The following is a 17962-nucleotide window of genomic DNA, read 5'->3' as shown; positions in this document are numbered from 1 at the left end:
TATATTGCTTCCCATTAGTCCCTTCAGCACCTCCCTAAAGTTTCTTTGCTTTCTGTGCCTGGGAGGGGTGGAAGTGGTGGTGCTGGAAGACAGTCAACCTCACCCAGGCAAGAGAACAGCTGAATCAATCCATTGGCAGAGGATGAGTATTTATTCAAGTTTCTTAAGTCTGTGTGGTAATGAAGAGGATTTGGACAGCATAAAAAGACTGGAAGAATCTCCTGCTGAGGGATTTTTATCTTTGGGTAGCAACCATTTGGAGGACTGTTTCCTTCCTGCACTGACAAGATTCTGTACAATGACTTTGTGCTTCTGCCTACTAGAGACAAGTAGGTGTGTTCTCGAGTAGCTTTTAGCAAAGTCCACCAAAATAAGCACAGAGGAGCTTTTATACATTCCTACCAATGGAGGAAATTGCACAAGAATGAGAGGCAAGACATCAGCTAATAAAAACAAGAGATAAGCAGAATGGCTCATGTTGGAGAAAAGTTTGGCATCTCTCCCTTCTTGGAGGAAAAAAAAAGATTTTTCAAAAAAGTAAGCCCAAACTGTAGTTTGTTTGATATTCTCATTATTTAAGGCATGACTGAATTGAAGTCTCTGGGTGTGAACAGTTTCCCTGGCTTGGTTGGACATCCATGCAGTTAAATATCTGCACATGCTTTGTGTTTGTTAGTCACTTGGAAAATTATATTCTGATCTGTTAAAACGTAGAATACCTTGCTAGGATGATTGTTATAAAGGACTGTTTAGTGTTTGGAGCAGCGCAGGCTGTTAGTTTCCATGGTGTAATCCAATTAAGCAATCATTTCCTGGGAAGCTTCCAGATTTGCTGAGTCAGTGGTCTGGCTGACTACCAGGAAAAACTAATCTATCTTTCTAACAAACCAGGCACACCAGCTGAAGAAGGGATTCTTGCTTTTATGGTGAAAATAGGATAATTCCCTTTTCTTTCGGGGACCTTAAATTGTGACAGACAATTGCTAATCTCCATCAACAGAAAGAATCCTTTTGCATTATGGTCAAATGCAAAATACTATTGGTTGGAAAGAGCAGTCCTTGATATTTTTGCTCTATTGGACCTCTCTCCAAAGAAGTCCTGACTTCTCACCTTTCTGTTGTGTTCTTATATGCTGGGAGTACTGGGAATTAAAGTTGAGAGATATTGACAGTTAGGGATTTTGTGTAGTATTGGGAGGAGAAGCTCATCGTTGGCAAGATGGAGGAGTTAATCCTCCTCCTAATCAGTCAATCACTGGTGGGGTGACCGGTCTGGCTGCTGCTGCCGTCTTTCAGCTTACCTTCCCTTACTATTTACTGGAGTGAGAAAAAGCAGACGGTAACGTTACCTCAGGCCGGAAGAGGGGAAGAGTGGGAGTGCGTCATGTCAGGCCTGGGCATGCAAGAGGGACAGCAGATCCATGCCTGTCGATGTCTTTTCTAGCATGGGAGAAGGTGACATTCAACTTTACCACCTACTTGATCTGAAGACACTGTAAATTAAGAATTGCTAGTGTGTTGCACAGTGTGCTATACTGCTATTCTGCAGTCCAGTGACTGCAGAATGACAAAGAAAAGCTGAAATATCTTTTTTCTGTAAATAGGACTGTGAATAGAAAAAACCGACAGTGATGTTCTACAGTCAATTTGTTTGAGTGATCTTAGGCCTACCTATTTTTTTCAATTATTTGGAGGCAAAGGTGATGAAATTGTTGTTTGTTATTGAGCTTGTTATGCATTCTCTGTACGTTATTTTTAACAGAAATGTCAGCAGCATTTTGAATATTAAAATCATGCTAATAAAATTAAGGTAGGGATCAGTCTAGAAGACTGACTTTCTACATTAGACCTTCCAATAGTCTACCTTTGTTTTGTATCCACTACAGCTTGAACCGTAGAGAACACGTAAATTACTAGCAAAAATGTAATTAATCGCCTATTCCCTTATATTTCACAGCAGCCATGTGAAGTATGACTTGAAGTAAATCTCAGAAATTACTAACTGTGCTGTGACTGGTAGAAATTTACAAGAAACACAAGTTTAATAACCAAAAGTACAAAAGCTCTTTTAATGCTAACTTGGATTTTGACCAAGGCTGATGCCATGATGCATGACTGCTGCAGAGCTATCTTTCAGTAAGGATTCATCCTTGATCAGAGTCAATGTATAGCGCAYAGAATTCACTTTTTGTCCTACCTGACATTTTCTCAGAACAATCCGGAAGCCTATACTAGCACATCAAAACTGAAAACATCTCCATCAAACTGGAGAAGGAAACAAATATAGCAAATAATTAGTCCCAACCCCATATTCCCACCTGAGATTTGATCAGACCTCGAGGTAGCCCATCTTAGCGGTCAGAGCCACTGTTATAGGGAAGCCTCACTCTCGCTTATAAAAATGCCTAAAATGAGTCTTAGTACATTTAAGCAACACTACTGACGTTTATAAACCTGCAAGGCATTCAGTGAGGAAAAACTGCCAAACTGGCTTCTTAAAATCCTTTGAGCATGAGGTAACTAGATATAAGTTATTTGGACKTTTATAAAGCTTTTAGCAGTGTTTAGTTGCCCAAATAAGTATTGATTTAGCAATAATTTGGAAAACAAGGGCAAAGAATGACAATACAAAGCAGATTTACTTTAGGTGATATTAGGCAGGGCTCTAAGAGACATCATGATGTTAGGAGACAGTTGGATCATTCATACTTTAGACAAGAGTAAGCTTATCAAGAGAGAGCTCTAGTTGCAGTGACATAATGAAAACAAACTGAATATAACTGTTTCCCCTTAGAAATGCTTACTCTATTCCATCTGTCCTTTTCAATTAAAGTACATTTTAAAAGAGCAGTGTCACTACATGTGAAAAGTCCCCCAAAATGTCTATTTTCAAGATGAAGATAGCAATGTATTGTGACTAATGCCTTAGAGATGACAGATTAGAGTTAAGGCAAACCTTTAAAGAATTACTGTCTTCAGAAAGAAAATAGCTATATCAAAATGTAATGTGTTATATATAACTGTTTTAGTCCTGTGCTGCGAACAGTAGATTCAGAACTAAATATCTGACTGTAGTACAGGGCTGAAGGATGAATGACTGGTGTAAGGCATTGCATTAATATTCAAGTAGTATCAGTCTGGACCAAAATTGTCCCTATCCTCCATACAGGAGAAGCCTGAGAGGACTGAGCCAGTTTTTCTGGCTCCTTCTCTGAGCTTTGTCTCTTCCACAAGTGCTGGGTTGTGCCAGTTGTGTTATTTACAGGTAGCTTGCACACGCTGAGTTTGTGCTGCATATGTTGGCCCATTCTTCCCTTCTCGCTGGGCTTCCAACCTCCCATCCAAAGCCCTGTTCATGTTGACTTCATGGAACTTAGTACAATCATCTGCCTTGGAAATAATAACCACCAATGTTACTAATTGAAAGATATCAAATAAATATAATCCTAAACTGAGAGTATTTTTTTCATATGTGTAACTGCTTACAGAGCAGGAAGAGCTAAAATTCCAGAAGTTAATACTTAATATCAAAGTATTTACCTGTACCTTTTCCAGTATCATTTGTGATAAAGAAAAGACAGATGCTTTCTTTTGCCACACTTGTTTCAATCTAGTTCATTTATGGTGATCATACGTAACTGGATAATCAATTTTATTTTGCATATTTCTTCTTGGTTTGACAGGAATGCATTTCTAAAATAAATAAGCATGTGATGTTGGGATTGTTGTCAATTATCAGGGTAGCTCTAATGTTCAGCAAATCTATTGCATATGCTTCTCTGGAAAGACAGATAGTTCTGTAGCATAATCAAAAGAAAACTTTTGCTGTTCACAGTAAGAAAACTCTCTGGTTTTCAGAAGCAAGAGACTTGGTTTTTTTGGTTGGCAAATACCCTGAGAAGGCAAAGCCTAAAATTGCTCAAGTTCTACCATCAAAGTGACTTTCAAATGCCTGTTTACTCCAAGAGTCTCAGACAGAAGCATGTAGAAATGTATTTTTATGTTTTGGTGACCAGGAAATAATAATAATCAGTCATCTCAGATGGAGAATTTGCTATAGCATCATTAGTTTGAAACAAAACAGCTTATCAGGTTAGGCCAGTCTGAAGCTTCAGCTTCACTAGAGAATGAAAAACTCATTTTCTAGCCTTGAGTTACCAGGTCTCGTCCAAATGACAGGCGACATGCTGAGTTTTAAATGATCAAGCTGCATCTTGTCACTTATTTTCTTCTTTCCATCTTAACTGTGAGTGTAGTTTGGTTGTCTCTCAAGGCCAGGTCTTAGCGGGAGGCAGTTTTCTGGGTCAGTCATTTTCTGCTATAATTATCATATTCACATTGGAATGAATTTAGCTAACAAATAATGTAACTCATTTCTTTCAGGAATTCTTTTGATTCCATACCTTAGTGTTTCTCACTCCATACATGCTTATAAACACATATTAAAATACCTGTTCTGGTCTGTCAGGCATAATCTAAATAACAGTAAGGTTAGTGATAGTAAAAATTATAAATAAAGGTGATCGAAAATACTGATCTCAAAAGCTTGCATGTATGTAGATCAAGGTAATAATTTTCTTTTTAATGTTTGCACAAAAAATATTGCCTTTCAAAATTACTTTGGGGATAAAACAAAATATAAGAGGAAAAAGTGGGCTTACATGTTTTTATTGGAAAGCAAAATACTCTTTAGATAAATTTTTAGTTAATATTTTCATTTTGATCACAAATTTATTTTAAATGAAAAACGTTCGCCTATATATCATGAAATGTATGATATGAGTGTTGGCAGAGATATCATTTGATACCATTCCAATTTTTCAAAAGCAGGCTCAGAGAGGGGTATGTTGTGTGTTCTATTAGTGTTTAGAAGCACCTACATTAGTTTTTATGACAGATGATTTACTGTTCTTGAAGCAAGTATGTGTGAATATGATATTCTTTTAAAAATGAATGAACCATGATTATCTCAGATTTTTTTTTAATGTATTTTGCAGCAAAAGTCACCATCGGAATCATTCACTGGGAGAGAGAAGAGATCAAACTCACAGTCCTACATTGGACGACCAATTCAGCTTGACAAGATCTTGCTTTCCAAGGTTAAAGTGCCTCACACTTTTGTCATCCACTCTTACACACGTCCAACAGTTTGCCAGTACTGTAAGAAGCTTCTCAAAGGGCTTTTTAGACAGGGCTTGCAGTGCAAAGGTAAGTGTGATAAATGGTGTGCTGAATAACACTTTACAACCTGAAATAAATTAGAATTTTCATAGTGAAATAATTTTTCACAGGCTTTATCTTCATTATCCATACTTCATGATTTAAATAAAGCTATAAGTATAGTTTAAGATTAATATATGCTAAGTTTATTTCTTTGTTGGTACCTTGATTAGCTTTTCTTGCTCATGTTAGCAATTTGCAGGAATCAAATAGTAAACTCGCTTTAGGAACATAAAAGCTAAATATATTAAAATTAGTAAATTAGCATTTAAGTAGTTACTATGTAGCATTGCTCAAGATTTATTCACTAAACTATCTTGGTGTAGATTTACAAACAATTTACACTGGATTAAGCTGGGATTAAAATTACAATAATTGTGGTTCTACAGGAGCTGGCTTCATGACTATTCTTACCCTGGGGTACCTTTGAGGTAGCACACATCTTTGTCATTTAGGGGTAAATTATCTTACATTTGGCACTAGGCAAGAGCGTGCACACAGGCAGTTATGGCAAAATAGCTAACACAAAGCACTGTATTCTTAATTTTCATTGTTTTCAGTCTGCGAAGTCTTATACTTGAACTGAAGCGAGTGCATGAGTCTCAGTAACTCAGGGTTTTGAGGGTGGGACATAATGGAAATAAAAGAAGAGCTTATATGAGAATATAAAAGCATGTTTCTCAGTTCATTCTGACTAATGTGATCTTAAGTCTCCTTAGCAGGAGCCGAAGTAAATCAAGCTATTCAGATAGTAGCCGAGACTACTGGTTCACCATAGCCAGCTAGAATGCCTATAAATGCAAAGTATTGTCTATGCTAAGATGTTAGTGGATGTTTGGCCAACAGGTCCTTAAAAACACCTTTTATTAAAATAAAGAATAACTTTCAYAAAATTCATCAGTGTATATGCAGTGAATAAGTTAACCAGTATATATTTATCAGTGCGGCTGCCTTAAACTAATACCCTGCAAAAATTCAAAGTGGTGTTAATTTAACTTAAGGATGTGATTCTGATGTGATTTCACCAAAGCAAGATCCGTATAAAGGCATCATCTGTTTCAGTTCACTTTGAATTTCAGTGACATAAGCAAATATTAACCAGATTTAAAAATAATATTTACCTGGAATTTGGCACTGCTGTATCTCAGTTGGCTTTTGAATCAATCTAAAGTTAAATAATTACAAGCTACGGATATAGGCATCCCTAGTATATTTTATCCTTCCTCACCCTTTGCTTTCCCAGCTGTGTTAATATGTTACTGCTCTTGGTTTAAGCAAAATAGGTTCCATAAGCCAAAAGAAAACAGTTTAAATGCCATCTAGAAAAGTGCTATTTATCAATATGCAATGAAGGAAAGGCAGAGTGAAATAAAAATACCTGGAAAAGAAAGAAAGTATTGAAGGAGCCCTGCACTAAAAGCAAGCTAAAAACACCAAATTAAGAATATGTAGTGATGTAAAGAACAAATGTCTTCTCATTTATAATTGCTGTCTAGGATTCTGCTGCTTCAGTTTTCAGTCTTCAGTATTTGATATGTAGTCAGGTTTTTAAGCTGCAGTGGATACATTGCAGCTGATCTGACTCTCTAACTGGAAGAACAAGGCTGGCCTTTCAGCCAAGCACAGAGGTTTCCAGATTGCTCCCCTAGGTGAGTCTAGCATCCTCAACTCCTCCGGCTAAAGCCTCCACCCAGTTGCCCTGACTAAGTAATGCTTTCCTTTCCCCTCAGGGAAGCTTCTGGTGCGTTTATCCTGCAAGTTCCACTGGCAAATGGCGTGCAGCCAGGCTAACGCTCTCTGGACACATCAAGTTAACTTTATATTAGTGAAATGACAGGGCTTGACATTTATAGGCTGGACAGCAGGAAAAATATAATTGTGTCACAGAAAAAGAGAAATAATTTTACTGCATTACTTTTTCTTACCAGACTGTAGGTTCAATTGTCACAAACGCTGTGCTCCTAAAGTGCCAAATAACTGCCTGGGGGAAGTTGCCATTAATGGAGGTAAGTTGCTTTAACAATTGTTTCTGCCATTGTTTAAACCACCAGTTAAATAAAAGAGCAATTTAATACTGTGACGTTGACAAAGATATGTTTTTCCATTGCTTGGGAGTGGCTTTTCCTCTGTGATATTTCTATTGTATATTGAAGATGAAGTGTGGGAGGAACCCCATTAATGGTTCATACATCATCATCTCGGGACATGTGTCTTCAAAATACATAGCACTGAAAGACAGGGTCAGCTGTGCCACATAAGCAGAGCAGGTAGGTGACTTCAGCAGGAAAAATGTTTGGGTGAATGTGGGCGATAGCTTGTAGAATGCCAAAACAACCCCAAAAGCCACAGACATTAGATGTTGGCATTCACCTGTCAGATACAAACACAAAATGTTTTTTTAATCTGGGAAGGGGAAAAGTGTTTGTTTTAGGATAATCCTCCTGAGAAGAAATGTATACCTGGAAGAACTGGAAAAGCCCTCCAGGAAAAAATTCCACCCCTTCCTTTTGGCATGAAAGTAATTGTATCAGTTGCCAGAAACAAAAGCTTGAATATCTGCCCATTTTCCCATGCATGTGGTGTCGATTTTATGTCAAATATAGGAATGTATGGGTAGGCTTGACAGACGGTACTGGAGAAAAAAAGAGTGGTTGTAGATGAGTTGTTCATTGCCTTGAAAATGTCACTTTTCTATATGATAAGGGAATGAGAAATGTCGTAACATGTTCAATATCATCTAATGCATATTATGACATTAAGTTGTCAACCTGAACTGCTTCTGAGGTTAATGAAGTATTGATCACAGCTTTATTAGATATCCTTTTTCAAACTTAAAATCAATGATCTACTTTATTGAACAGAGGTCAAGAATTTCCAAAATTAGGAATGTTAACTAATATTTTTTATAGTAGTGTGACTGTATTAGTACAAAGTTTTTGTGTTTAATGGCACTTAATGTAGGCAAAAACATTTCAGATGTTGAGTATCCAACCCGAAGCATGATAAGATGCATGATTTTCTGGAAGACTGATGTTGCACTCCTACTGAAGAGCATATCCTCTCTGATACACCTCAAACCTCTTGGAGTCTTGGGCTCTTGGAGTCACTATTTTTTTTTTTTTTTAATCTTTACACCACTTATACCTCAATTTTCCATTAACTGTTCTATAACATAATTATTTCTTCAGGATTACAAGTACTGATGCTTATGCAAGGAAGAATGTGGCTTGATTCTCAAATCCAAGATCTAAAAATATGCTGAGATATGTTAATTTCATTGATAATGGTGTAGAGTTTTCCTTCTAGAAATCTTGAGTAGGTCTAAAAAGGAAGAATCCTTTTTATGCAGAGCTACATTTTCCACCCCAGCCTCTATTTTTTGACGTTGCAAATAATTCTGAGCATAGAGATTTGCAGAGTCAGAGAAAGTCATGGAGTCTGCCTATAAATTATAAAATTCTTATTGCATACTTTTAGGTTCAGTTTGAGAGAGCAGTGCAAAACAGGATTGATCAAAAGGTAGAAAAATGTTAAGAGAAGAAAGGAAGACAATCCTTATTTCTGGAGAGATGAACTAAATGAACAAAATTTACATTTCTTTCTGAATCACTCCTTAAAGTTCCTTCTTTCCATCTCAGACAGCTGAWGTTCATCCTTCCAACACCCTGCCTCCTTTCCTCCCCTCTTTTCCCCCCAAAGTAACATGCTGTTTCTGCTGACTTGCCTCCTACACATGAATCTGATGCTGGGCTGATGAGGAGTAATGGTTTCTCTGTGGCAAGAGCTGAGTGAGGAAAGCTTGTGCAAAGCCACTTGTGGTGAGAACACTGATTCCAGGCAGTATTTTAGAATGTGTTAAGTTTCCTCTGGTGCAACTCTCTAGAATCAGCGCCTAGGCTCTTGGAGCTCTCCTTCTTACAATTTATAGAATTTGGCTTTTCTCCAATAACTAGTGAGTTTTCTGCCACCAAATTATATCCATAGTAGAACTCCTTATTGCGTGTCCTAGATGAGTGATATAGGGCCCTTAGAATTATCATAGGCAGTTGCATCCTGGTATCCCATTTTTATTTTTACAGAAATTTAGTTCACAGTATTTTCCATGTTAATAAATAAAATACGATATCTGCCACCCTGTCCATCTGCTCTGTGATACATCTTCCCAAAAATAGTAAGTGCAGGCAGAACTGAAGCAATGAAATTCCAAGTATGGTCTCATTAATAAACACATTAAACACTAAATGTGGGAGGTTATTTTTAACTGGTTGTGGGTTTATTATAAATAGCGACAAAAAATGTGTTGTAGGAGTAGCAAAGAGAGAGCCCTGCACAGTAAATGACATTCATGACTGGATGGCTGCTTCTGCTAGAGAGGAAGTATAATGTGTCTCTTTGTCATACATCAATAACTTATATCCAAACATTTTAAAACTACTGTACATGGAAACAAACCTTTCAGCTGCGCACTTCCAATTCTAGGCAAATGGCATCTATTCTAAACTTTCTGCTGTCAGCCAGTTCAATGTGCTTTTCTTCTGGGGCATCCTCTACTCTGACTGTCATGAACCTTCTCCCACACAATTGGATGCGATTTTCTCATTGAGAACATTTGGTGTCTTCCATGTGATTTTACCTTACTTCAGGTTGCTGTCCATGGCTCCCTGCATAGGGAAACAGTGCAAGTATCCTAGAAAAGCTAATGCTGTCTTGCCTGTCTGACAGGACTGATGATTTTGACATGTTGGATCATAGCCTGTATAACGGCAGGTTGAGTTTCAACAAAAAGCCTTCTTGTTTTTTTTCATAATGCAAGTCTTTAGCTTAATAAGTTTAAAACTCTCTCTTCCTTTCTATTTTCCAGATAAATCCATTCACAAGCAGAAATACAGTAAAAGTTATTTCTTACTTTGACCTTGCTTAGGTATCTCTAACCTTGAAACTGGATCATTTAACATTATTTAAATGTAAACAATATATTATTAAATTTAATATTGGACGATACTGTTAATACTGTCAATACTATGCCAGAGTCAAATAGTTTATGTCTAGAAGTTGTTCTTATCTTATCAAAAGCAAAATTAATGCAGTATTTTCCTCATTCTTTTGACTTGTGAGAGGAAAGACAGCTTAATCTTAGAGAACAGGAGGTAAACTTGATGTCTCCTTTCCATTCATCTCTGATTCTTATTTCTTGTAATTCCATAGCCAGACTAAGTCAAATCTTCATATTTTTTCTTTGCTATATTACACTGGTGTTTTTGATGTTTATCTAGAATTTCCTTTATAAAGGTAGAGAATCTTATCTCAATAGTGTGGATTATTGTGCCATGTCGTGCAGCCTTACAGAGAACACTGATGTGAAGTAAACAGCCTTTTTTCCCCAAAATATAGTTCACATTATGAGTAATTGTCTTGGGAGTTATTTCAATAGCTCACAGTCATGTCATCATCATAATACAAAATTCCTAGTTTTGAAATTACTGCTGTTTTAGCATCAGTTTGCAGCTGTAGCCCGCCAACAGCCATCAAGCCGGTACACAACATGCAAGCTGTATAGAAAATCTGCCAGAAGATCTCAAAAATAAAGCTCATGAGTATAGAGTGTTTGAATAGAAGTCCATGGATAAGAAATTCTGCCTTGACTTTGGCAGTTTTTAATAGAAAATTGTATTTCTGAAAATATTTCAGTTTGATGAGTTCCCAGCTTTCTGTAATGATTTTCCCAATGGCTGGTTTAGGACCATACTTTACCAGTACACACTGAGTAGAAACAGACACAGGCAATAGAGTTCAAGAGAGAACCTAAATTTTCCTTATGCCCCAAATGTGTTAGGACTTTGTGATTAGAGTATTGTATGTTTTCAGATAATAACTTCAGAAATAATATTCCAGATCTCCTTAGTCCTGGGGCTGAGTCTGACGTGGTCATGGAAGAAGGGAGTGACGACAACGACAGTGAAAGAAACAGTGGTTTTATAGATGACATGGAAGAATCTATAGCTCATGATTCTGAGATATCAATGATGGGATGCCATAGTGACAGTGGGGAAATGCAGGATCCTGATCCAGATCATGACGAGTCTAACAGGATGATCAGGTGAGCTGGGAAATACAATTTCTGTATTCTTTTGTGTTTCTTAGTATCATGACTAGGACTCAAGTAGAAATCTACCTGGGCCCTATTCTCAGTCCTTCACAATGCAGAGATGTGTGTGATGATGTGTGATGGTTCTGAAAGAGTAATGCAGCTGCTTTTCTGAATATATGTATGAGGATTTTAAGAGAAACTTAAATATTATTGTCAAGTTGAAATAGCAACTGAAAACTGATGCACAASCAATTGTTACAGGTCTGCTTTGTTATGAAAATTATGTTGTGAAACTTCTTTTTGAAAGCGAGCAATAGAGAACAGTTTTTTTTATTTTTCCCAAGCATTTTTCCCCCGACTAGAAGTGCAATGTCTGCTTTTTGCATAAGTATATATTCTTCTGTTTGAAGGAAAATAGTAGCATATTTTTTAATCCATTTTCATTAAAAACTGAACTGTGAGAATGTTCAGGTTTCAATAAAATATCAGATGGGAAAGGTGTCTTGCATTCACAGTGAAATCCTGGTTGAAAAAGTAAACAGCAAGCGAGCAAGCAAGCAAAAAATAAAATAAATTTAAAAAAATCCAAAACCATATCTCAGGATGACCAGTAGTCCATTTGTCCTGACAGCTTTGTGATAGCTGTATTCAGTTTTCTTTTCAAAAGGAGATCTTTGGAATAGCTACTTGTCTGCCAGTTATTCTGCTCACCTAGGATATAGTTGAGTGGGAGGGCTTTAAATCTGAGCTTTCAGAGTGCCTCACCAAGAAGCTGCTGGTTATTCTGGTGTTATAATGTCTTTAAAAATATATTTTAACAGTATTGGAATGTCTGTAATGTGAAACAGGAATATTTTTTCAAATCTCAAAATTTCACAGGATAGGACAGTTGTTTAGGGACTGAGCCTACTAAGGAGTGATAGTATACAGCAAAATGAGATACGAGTTTGCAGTGTACTGTCAAGGAAGAAAATGGTCAAAGAGCTATTGGGCTACAAACTTGGACAGCTCGTTTAATGAAAAAAAAACTGTATGAGTGATTATGGTATGATCAGATCTAGGCATATTGTTTGCATTTTTTAGATATCTTTAGCAGGAACGGAGGTTTGAAAACCAGAAGTAGTAGTTTCAAGCAAATTACAAAACAGATTAGCAACTTGAAATGAATGATTAGGAAGTAAAATAGGAACTGAATATGTGCAACTTTTCTAAGAGAGGTAAGAAAACATTTTTCACATATTGGAACTGTACAGAATAGTGGCAAAAGTGAAGTAGGGATTATTCATTGTCAGGGAACCTAAAATAGTCTTTTAAGCTCTAATTTCCTTGATGCTAGGGGTTTATAGCTTGAAGAAGAATTATAGAATGGTTTTGCATTCACAAATCCCAGTCTGACCCACAGTTTCCTGTTTTATTTTCCATCCTAGGAGTCTGTTTCAATAACATAGTCCCCTTAATTCTCTATTATTAACACATATGTTGCACTAATAGAAAGCCATCCATTTCAACAATATTCTGTTTTACTACCAGCAGCGGTGGACTAAGTGTTTTTTTCCTACTGTCATATTCACCTGCATAGACACTATATGTATACATAGACATATTATACATTTAGAATATAAGCTTATGCTTATATCACAAAATCGGTGTCAAATAACACCTGGAATGTCCCAGTTACATTGAATCGACAGCATTGCAGGTCCTCTGAAATACAAATATTTGCAGTATTACCTGCCCCAATCATTTTTAAGGGTAGTCTTCATATCTGTGGACCAATTTTAAGTGGTCTATAAAAGGTAACTAAAAAAGTAAATCTCTGTCAGTAGAGATAGGAGTCTCTAAAATAACTATTTAGTTAAAGGTTTGTAATGACTATATAGGGACTGTTCCTTTGAATCATTTTTAGGCAGAAAAGACTGTATGTTACAGTCTTTTTGAGATTTTAAGACAGGACACTTTTTGCATTTTGATTTGAAAATGCAAGTTCTTAAAAAGTTCCTTATTTCCAGGATGCATTACAGTGAAGGAGGGCCATCTGCAGACATTTGCAAGTCAGAACAGCTGTGGACATTTAAGATATTATGGTTCTCCTGCTGGTGGTTTCTGCCCTTCCTGCTGGGGTTGTTGTACCAGTAGCTTTGCCAGCAGAGCAGAATTCCTGAGCTCTCTGTGCTCTGCTTTCATGTCGAATACAGCATCTCAGTTTAAAGTTCTGCCAGAAATAACTACATGTTTCGGTTTAGGATTGAAGCAGATTATGAGTCCAATTCCATTCTGCAGAATGTGTTAACTCCAGCAGCAAGGGAAGTGGTGGGCTTGATTACTTCCTAAACTTCTCCAGCTAGATAGTCCAGATTTTATACTGTCGAGTTCCCATGTCTTTCCAAGTTACTGTGTGTCAGATGAGTAGTGGAAATTTTCAATGTGTGGACTCCAAAGTACAAGACAATAGGACTTTATTTTAGGTCCTTTACTTTGAGGATAAAACGTTTTAGCTTAAACCTCTTTCATTGAGAGGTTCCAGCGGATTCTCTGCCATACCCTGCAAGTGCACACACAGGTAGACAGCTTTTACTACTCTGTAAACTGTCATAAATAACACAATTGTGTGTTTGAACTCCAAGAAAGATCACAGAACAGACAATAATCTGATGGACAATGTTTACTTTGGTTATAAGAGATTCAAGATTGAGTACTAGACTGAATTATGCATAGCACAGAGTTGAGCTATATCTCCCACATCCTACCTCAGGCCCTAGTCATTTGCTCATTTTATTAGCTCCTCTTTTGGGATATTTTATTTGTGTGTATGTGTCTGTGTGCGTCTCTGTGTGTGTAAGCCTTCAGAAGGTCTCTGACTTCGTCGTGGTGTAGAATTACTTTTTTTTTTTCTTTGTAATCTGAAGATACTTGGAATGACAAACAAAATAGTGTCTAGTCCAGGTCTGTTAGTGACTACAAATGTAAACATGGATATTTCTGGTTTGAAAGACTTTTTTCTTTTTGTCCAACATTATCTTATTTTAAGAAGTTTTATTGATTTATTCTTAAGCCCTTCAACCAGCAACAATATTCCATTAATGAGAGTGGTACAATCTGTGAAGCACACAAAAAGGAGAAGCAGCACAGTAATGAAGGAGGGTTGGATGGTTCACTATACAAGCAAGGATACACTGGTAAGAAATGTTAAGGAAGACCTGTCTTACTATGCCTACTACATAACAGTACAGGATCCTAAAAATACTAATAATACTTTCAAATCCTAATAATACTTTGATAAAGTCACTCCCATAAGGCATTTTTGGCAGTATTTGTGAATCTTGAAGTTCTAACTCTTGTCATAATTGGGGACTAGCACTGTTTGCAAGAAATATTCACTCTTCCTGAGTCTGTCAAAGAGACAGTTAAAACACACAAAAATATCTGAAGATGTCAGTTGTATTATCATAAGCAGCCAAATGTGAAGACATTTGGAAGGAAGTAAAAATCATATTAACACCTCAGGGGTTCTGGAAAGTAGGTCTGCCTTCCAGCTGCAGTTTCCTAGGTGAATTGATACTTTTGTAAAATATATTTGGTGCAGAAAAAAAAATTATTTTCATTCAGAGCTGCTAAAGCAAGAATAAAAGCTTCAGTTTGTGGCCTTCTAAAGTGAGCCAGAGTGTTACGACTTACACAAAAAGAAAGTTGAATTATTTTAGCAGCACACTTGTAGCAAACTGTGCTGAATGTAACACAGACTTCAAAGTGACATTTAAATTCTTTTAAACTGGAACAATTTGAACACAGCAAGGTTCTATAAACCCCTATAAATTTTAAACACAAATATTAAATCCTCCTAAAAATCTTGCAATAAAAAATGAATCTTTATCCTTCACAATTCATCCCTTCAAAAGTAAGTGAAACTTTTTGGAAATGATACTTCTGTGAAATGAGAATTTCATCAGTTTACTTCAAAACTGTTAGAAAGTTTCTTTATTATTGTTTATTGCAGAGGAAGCGACACTACTGGAGACTAGACAGCAAATGCATTACACTTTTTCAAAATGATACTGGAAGCAAATATTACAAGGTAAGGAATATTTTTCAATCTCTTTTTGTACTAGCAGAATATAATCACTGGAGTGAATTGCTATATTAGTAAATACTTACTTGAAATACACAAGTAGTATAACTTTGATCTATGTTTGTTTTCATTATTTAACCTGCATATGCTTTGCCTTTGACAACCAAGCCTCAGATCAGAACTTAATGTGTCAGCTAACAATGTCATGTTATGGAAATGGAGTGTTTTTTATACAGGGACAATTCAGTACCGGTGATGGATTCCAAGAAACTCATCTGGCATTCAATGATTCATAATACAAGTTCTTTCCAAACAATTAGATACCATTTTAATTTTGTCCTTTGGATATTATTTTGTGATTGTGATCGTAAAAGTTTATTTTAATGCTCATATCCTTTTACTTGAGACAGTTATCTCCTGAGGCATTACTTCATTAGTTGTTAATAATGGAAAATATTTTTTTTCCTGTTGACTGTTAAGGCCTCCTTATCGGGGAGATATATCAGTGAAATGTGTCCTAAGTCTTACTGATGATAAAATAACCAAGTTCATACTTATATAAAATGGGAAATTGGAATCTTAATTTCTCATTCAGAACAGATTTATTCTGCTCTTATTAATAGATTTGCATTTATTAAAGCAAAAAGGAAGTGGTATTAAATTTTCTATTGGAGTTCTGTTAATATGTGGTTGGTCCTGCTCTTTTCTCTTGACACCTCACTCCTCTCTTTGATAAGTGTAATAATTAAAGTTCTACTGGGTCTAGGAAAGAAACATTTGGTATTTCACCATCAATAGACCTCTGCCATGGAGTTTCAGGTTACAAGAGCATTTTTGATTGTACAAGATGCATGTGGTTAAAAGTAACAGCTAATATCATAACTTAGTTAAATAAAGTTCATATATATATATACATGTTGATAATCTACACAGAATGTAAATCAACTTTTCATTTCAGGAAATTCCATTGTCTGAAATTTTGTCTCTGGAACCCGCAAAAACTTTCACTTTACTGCCTCAGGGAGCCAATCTTCACTGTTTTGAAATAAGCACAGCAAATATAATCTATTATGTTGGAGAAAATATAGAAAACCTCTCAAGTGTTCCACTGAATAACAGTGTTCTCTCTAGTGGTATTGGCATAGATGTGGCAAGAATGTGGGAGATGGCAATACAGCATGCTTTGATGCCTGTCATCCCTAAAGGGGCATCAACTGGGTCAGGACCTAACCTACACAGTAAGTTGATTCATTTCCTTTATTTCAAATAAATATAGTCATATAACAAATGACATTGCTCAAGGTTCTGCAGGTGTGGAAAGGAAGTATTGCACAGCTAATACAGGCTATTCTATCACGGCCTATCACCTGACTGTATATTGTTTTAGAAGCTGCAGTTTCTCATCCATATGTTTCCAGTTTATACTAAGACATCTGTATTAATACACAACATGCAGATTTGTTAGCGAGCAAATAGTTGTTCTATATGTAAGACATCTGCATCCTCTTTGTGTTGCTGACATGAGTAATAGCCTTCTTGTGCAGAGGCATGAAGTCTTCTGAGCTCCAGTTAGCAATTGATAGATTTTTTCCCTTCATGACTGTAACTTATGTTTCTTGCTATCTACAGAAGCAGCTCTTCACTCTTTTGGTCACTGCAGCATAGGGGATATGCTCCCTTTCGTCACATTTGGCTGTATGACTGACATAAACATTGTCCTATGCTGAGATGAGATGAGCTCAAGTGTGAAGGACAGCTGTTCTAAGCAGAACAGGCAGGGATGTTACCCAGGATCACATGGACAGAATATATCTTTGCCTCAGGTTTACATATGTTTGGGTAATTCTCTACCAAAGCTGACAGGTTATGTAAACCAAATACAAAACACATTTAAATCTAGCTCAGGTAGTGATAACAAAGTAACTGCAGCAGCAGGAAGCAAACAATATGACTTAAAAAAACCACATATGAAAATAGGTACACTTGTGTAGTTCACCACCACCAGGCATGTGCTGCTGTGGCTGCTCTGCAACTTACACTCAGCTTAGACAGTGTAAAGCAAATTTGGATATGTCTACACAAGCTGGATTAGACCTTTTGTTCCAATGTACACCCACTTTACCACTTGACAATTGGATGATATTAATGCAGTGTGAAATGCTAGTGAAACAGCAAGCCCTTCCAAAACCAAGCAATAAAACAGACAGCATATTTCTCCAGGCCCAGCAGCTCAGAATATATCAGCTCTGTCCTTTGCTTTTTCTAGACTGGGTTCCTACATAAAATAGTGTCAAATTCTGGATGTCATTTCAGTCAGATTAGTTACCTACTGCCCCTGGTCTGAGCTCAGGATAGCTAAACAGATTGCCTAAACTGGGAATGTTAGATTGCTTGACTGGGAATCACAGCTGTCTTCTCTGCCTCTTGGGAAGTTTGAAAATTTTCTCTATAACTTAGTAGTCATCTTTGGGTTTTTTTGTGTGAAGAATAAATTCATCTGAGACCTTTAGAACAATCTTTTGCAGGGACTGAGAGCTATAGCAACCTACTGTCTTCCATTCAAGTATAAGATACATTTCTTTGTCCAT

The 17962-nt window shown here is 36.6% G+C and overlaps 1 protein-coding gene across 13 annotated transcripts in view; it reads left to right on the top strand.

The window, feature by feature from the left end:
* Positions 1 to 17962, top strand: part of PRKD1 (protein kinase D1) — a 156910-nt gene that overhangs the window by 114184 nt on the left and 24764 nt on the right. For all 13 annotated transcript variants that reach the window (XM_026068882.1, XM_026068880.1, XM_026068878.1 and 10 more), the window contains 6 exons: positions 4998 to 5208; positions 7149 to 7226; positions 11113 to 11317; positions 14361 to 14484; positions 15303 to 15380; positions 16333 to 16612. In XM_026068882.1, coding sequence (XP_025924667.1) covers positions 4998 to 5208; positions 7149 to 7226; positions 11113 to 11317; positions 14361 to 14484; positions 15303 to 15380; positions 16333 to 16612 — 976 coding nt within the window. The remainder of the gene's footprint in view (positions 1 to 4997; positions 5209 to 7148; positions 7227 to 11112; positions 11318 to 14360; positions 14485 to 15302; positions 15381 to 16332; positions 16613 to 17962) is intronic.

This window comes from Apteryx rowi, unplaced genomic scaffold, assembly GCF_003343035.1.
Source record: "Apteryx rowi isolate R43461 unplaced genomic scaffold, aptRow1 scaffold_280, whole genome shotgun sequence".
NCBI classification, from domain to species: domain Eukaryota; kingdom Metazoa; phylum Chordata; class Aves; order Apterygiformes; family Apterygidae; genus Apteryx; species Apteryx rowi.
The sequence above is the reverse complement of the archived record's forward strand: the minus strand, read 5'-3'. Positions and strand labels throughout refer to the sequence as shown.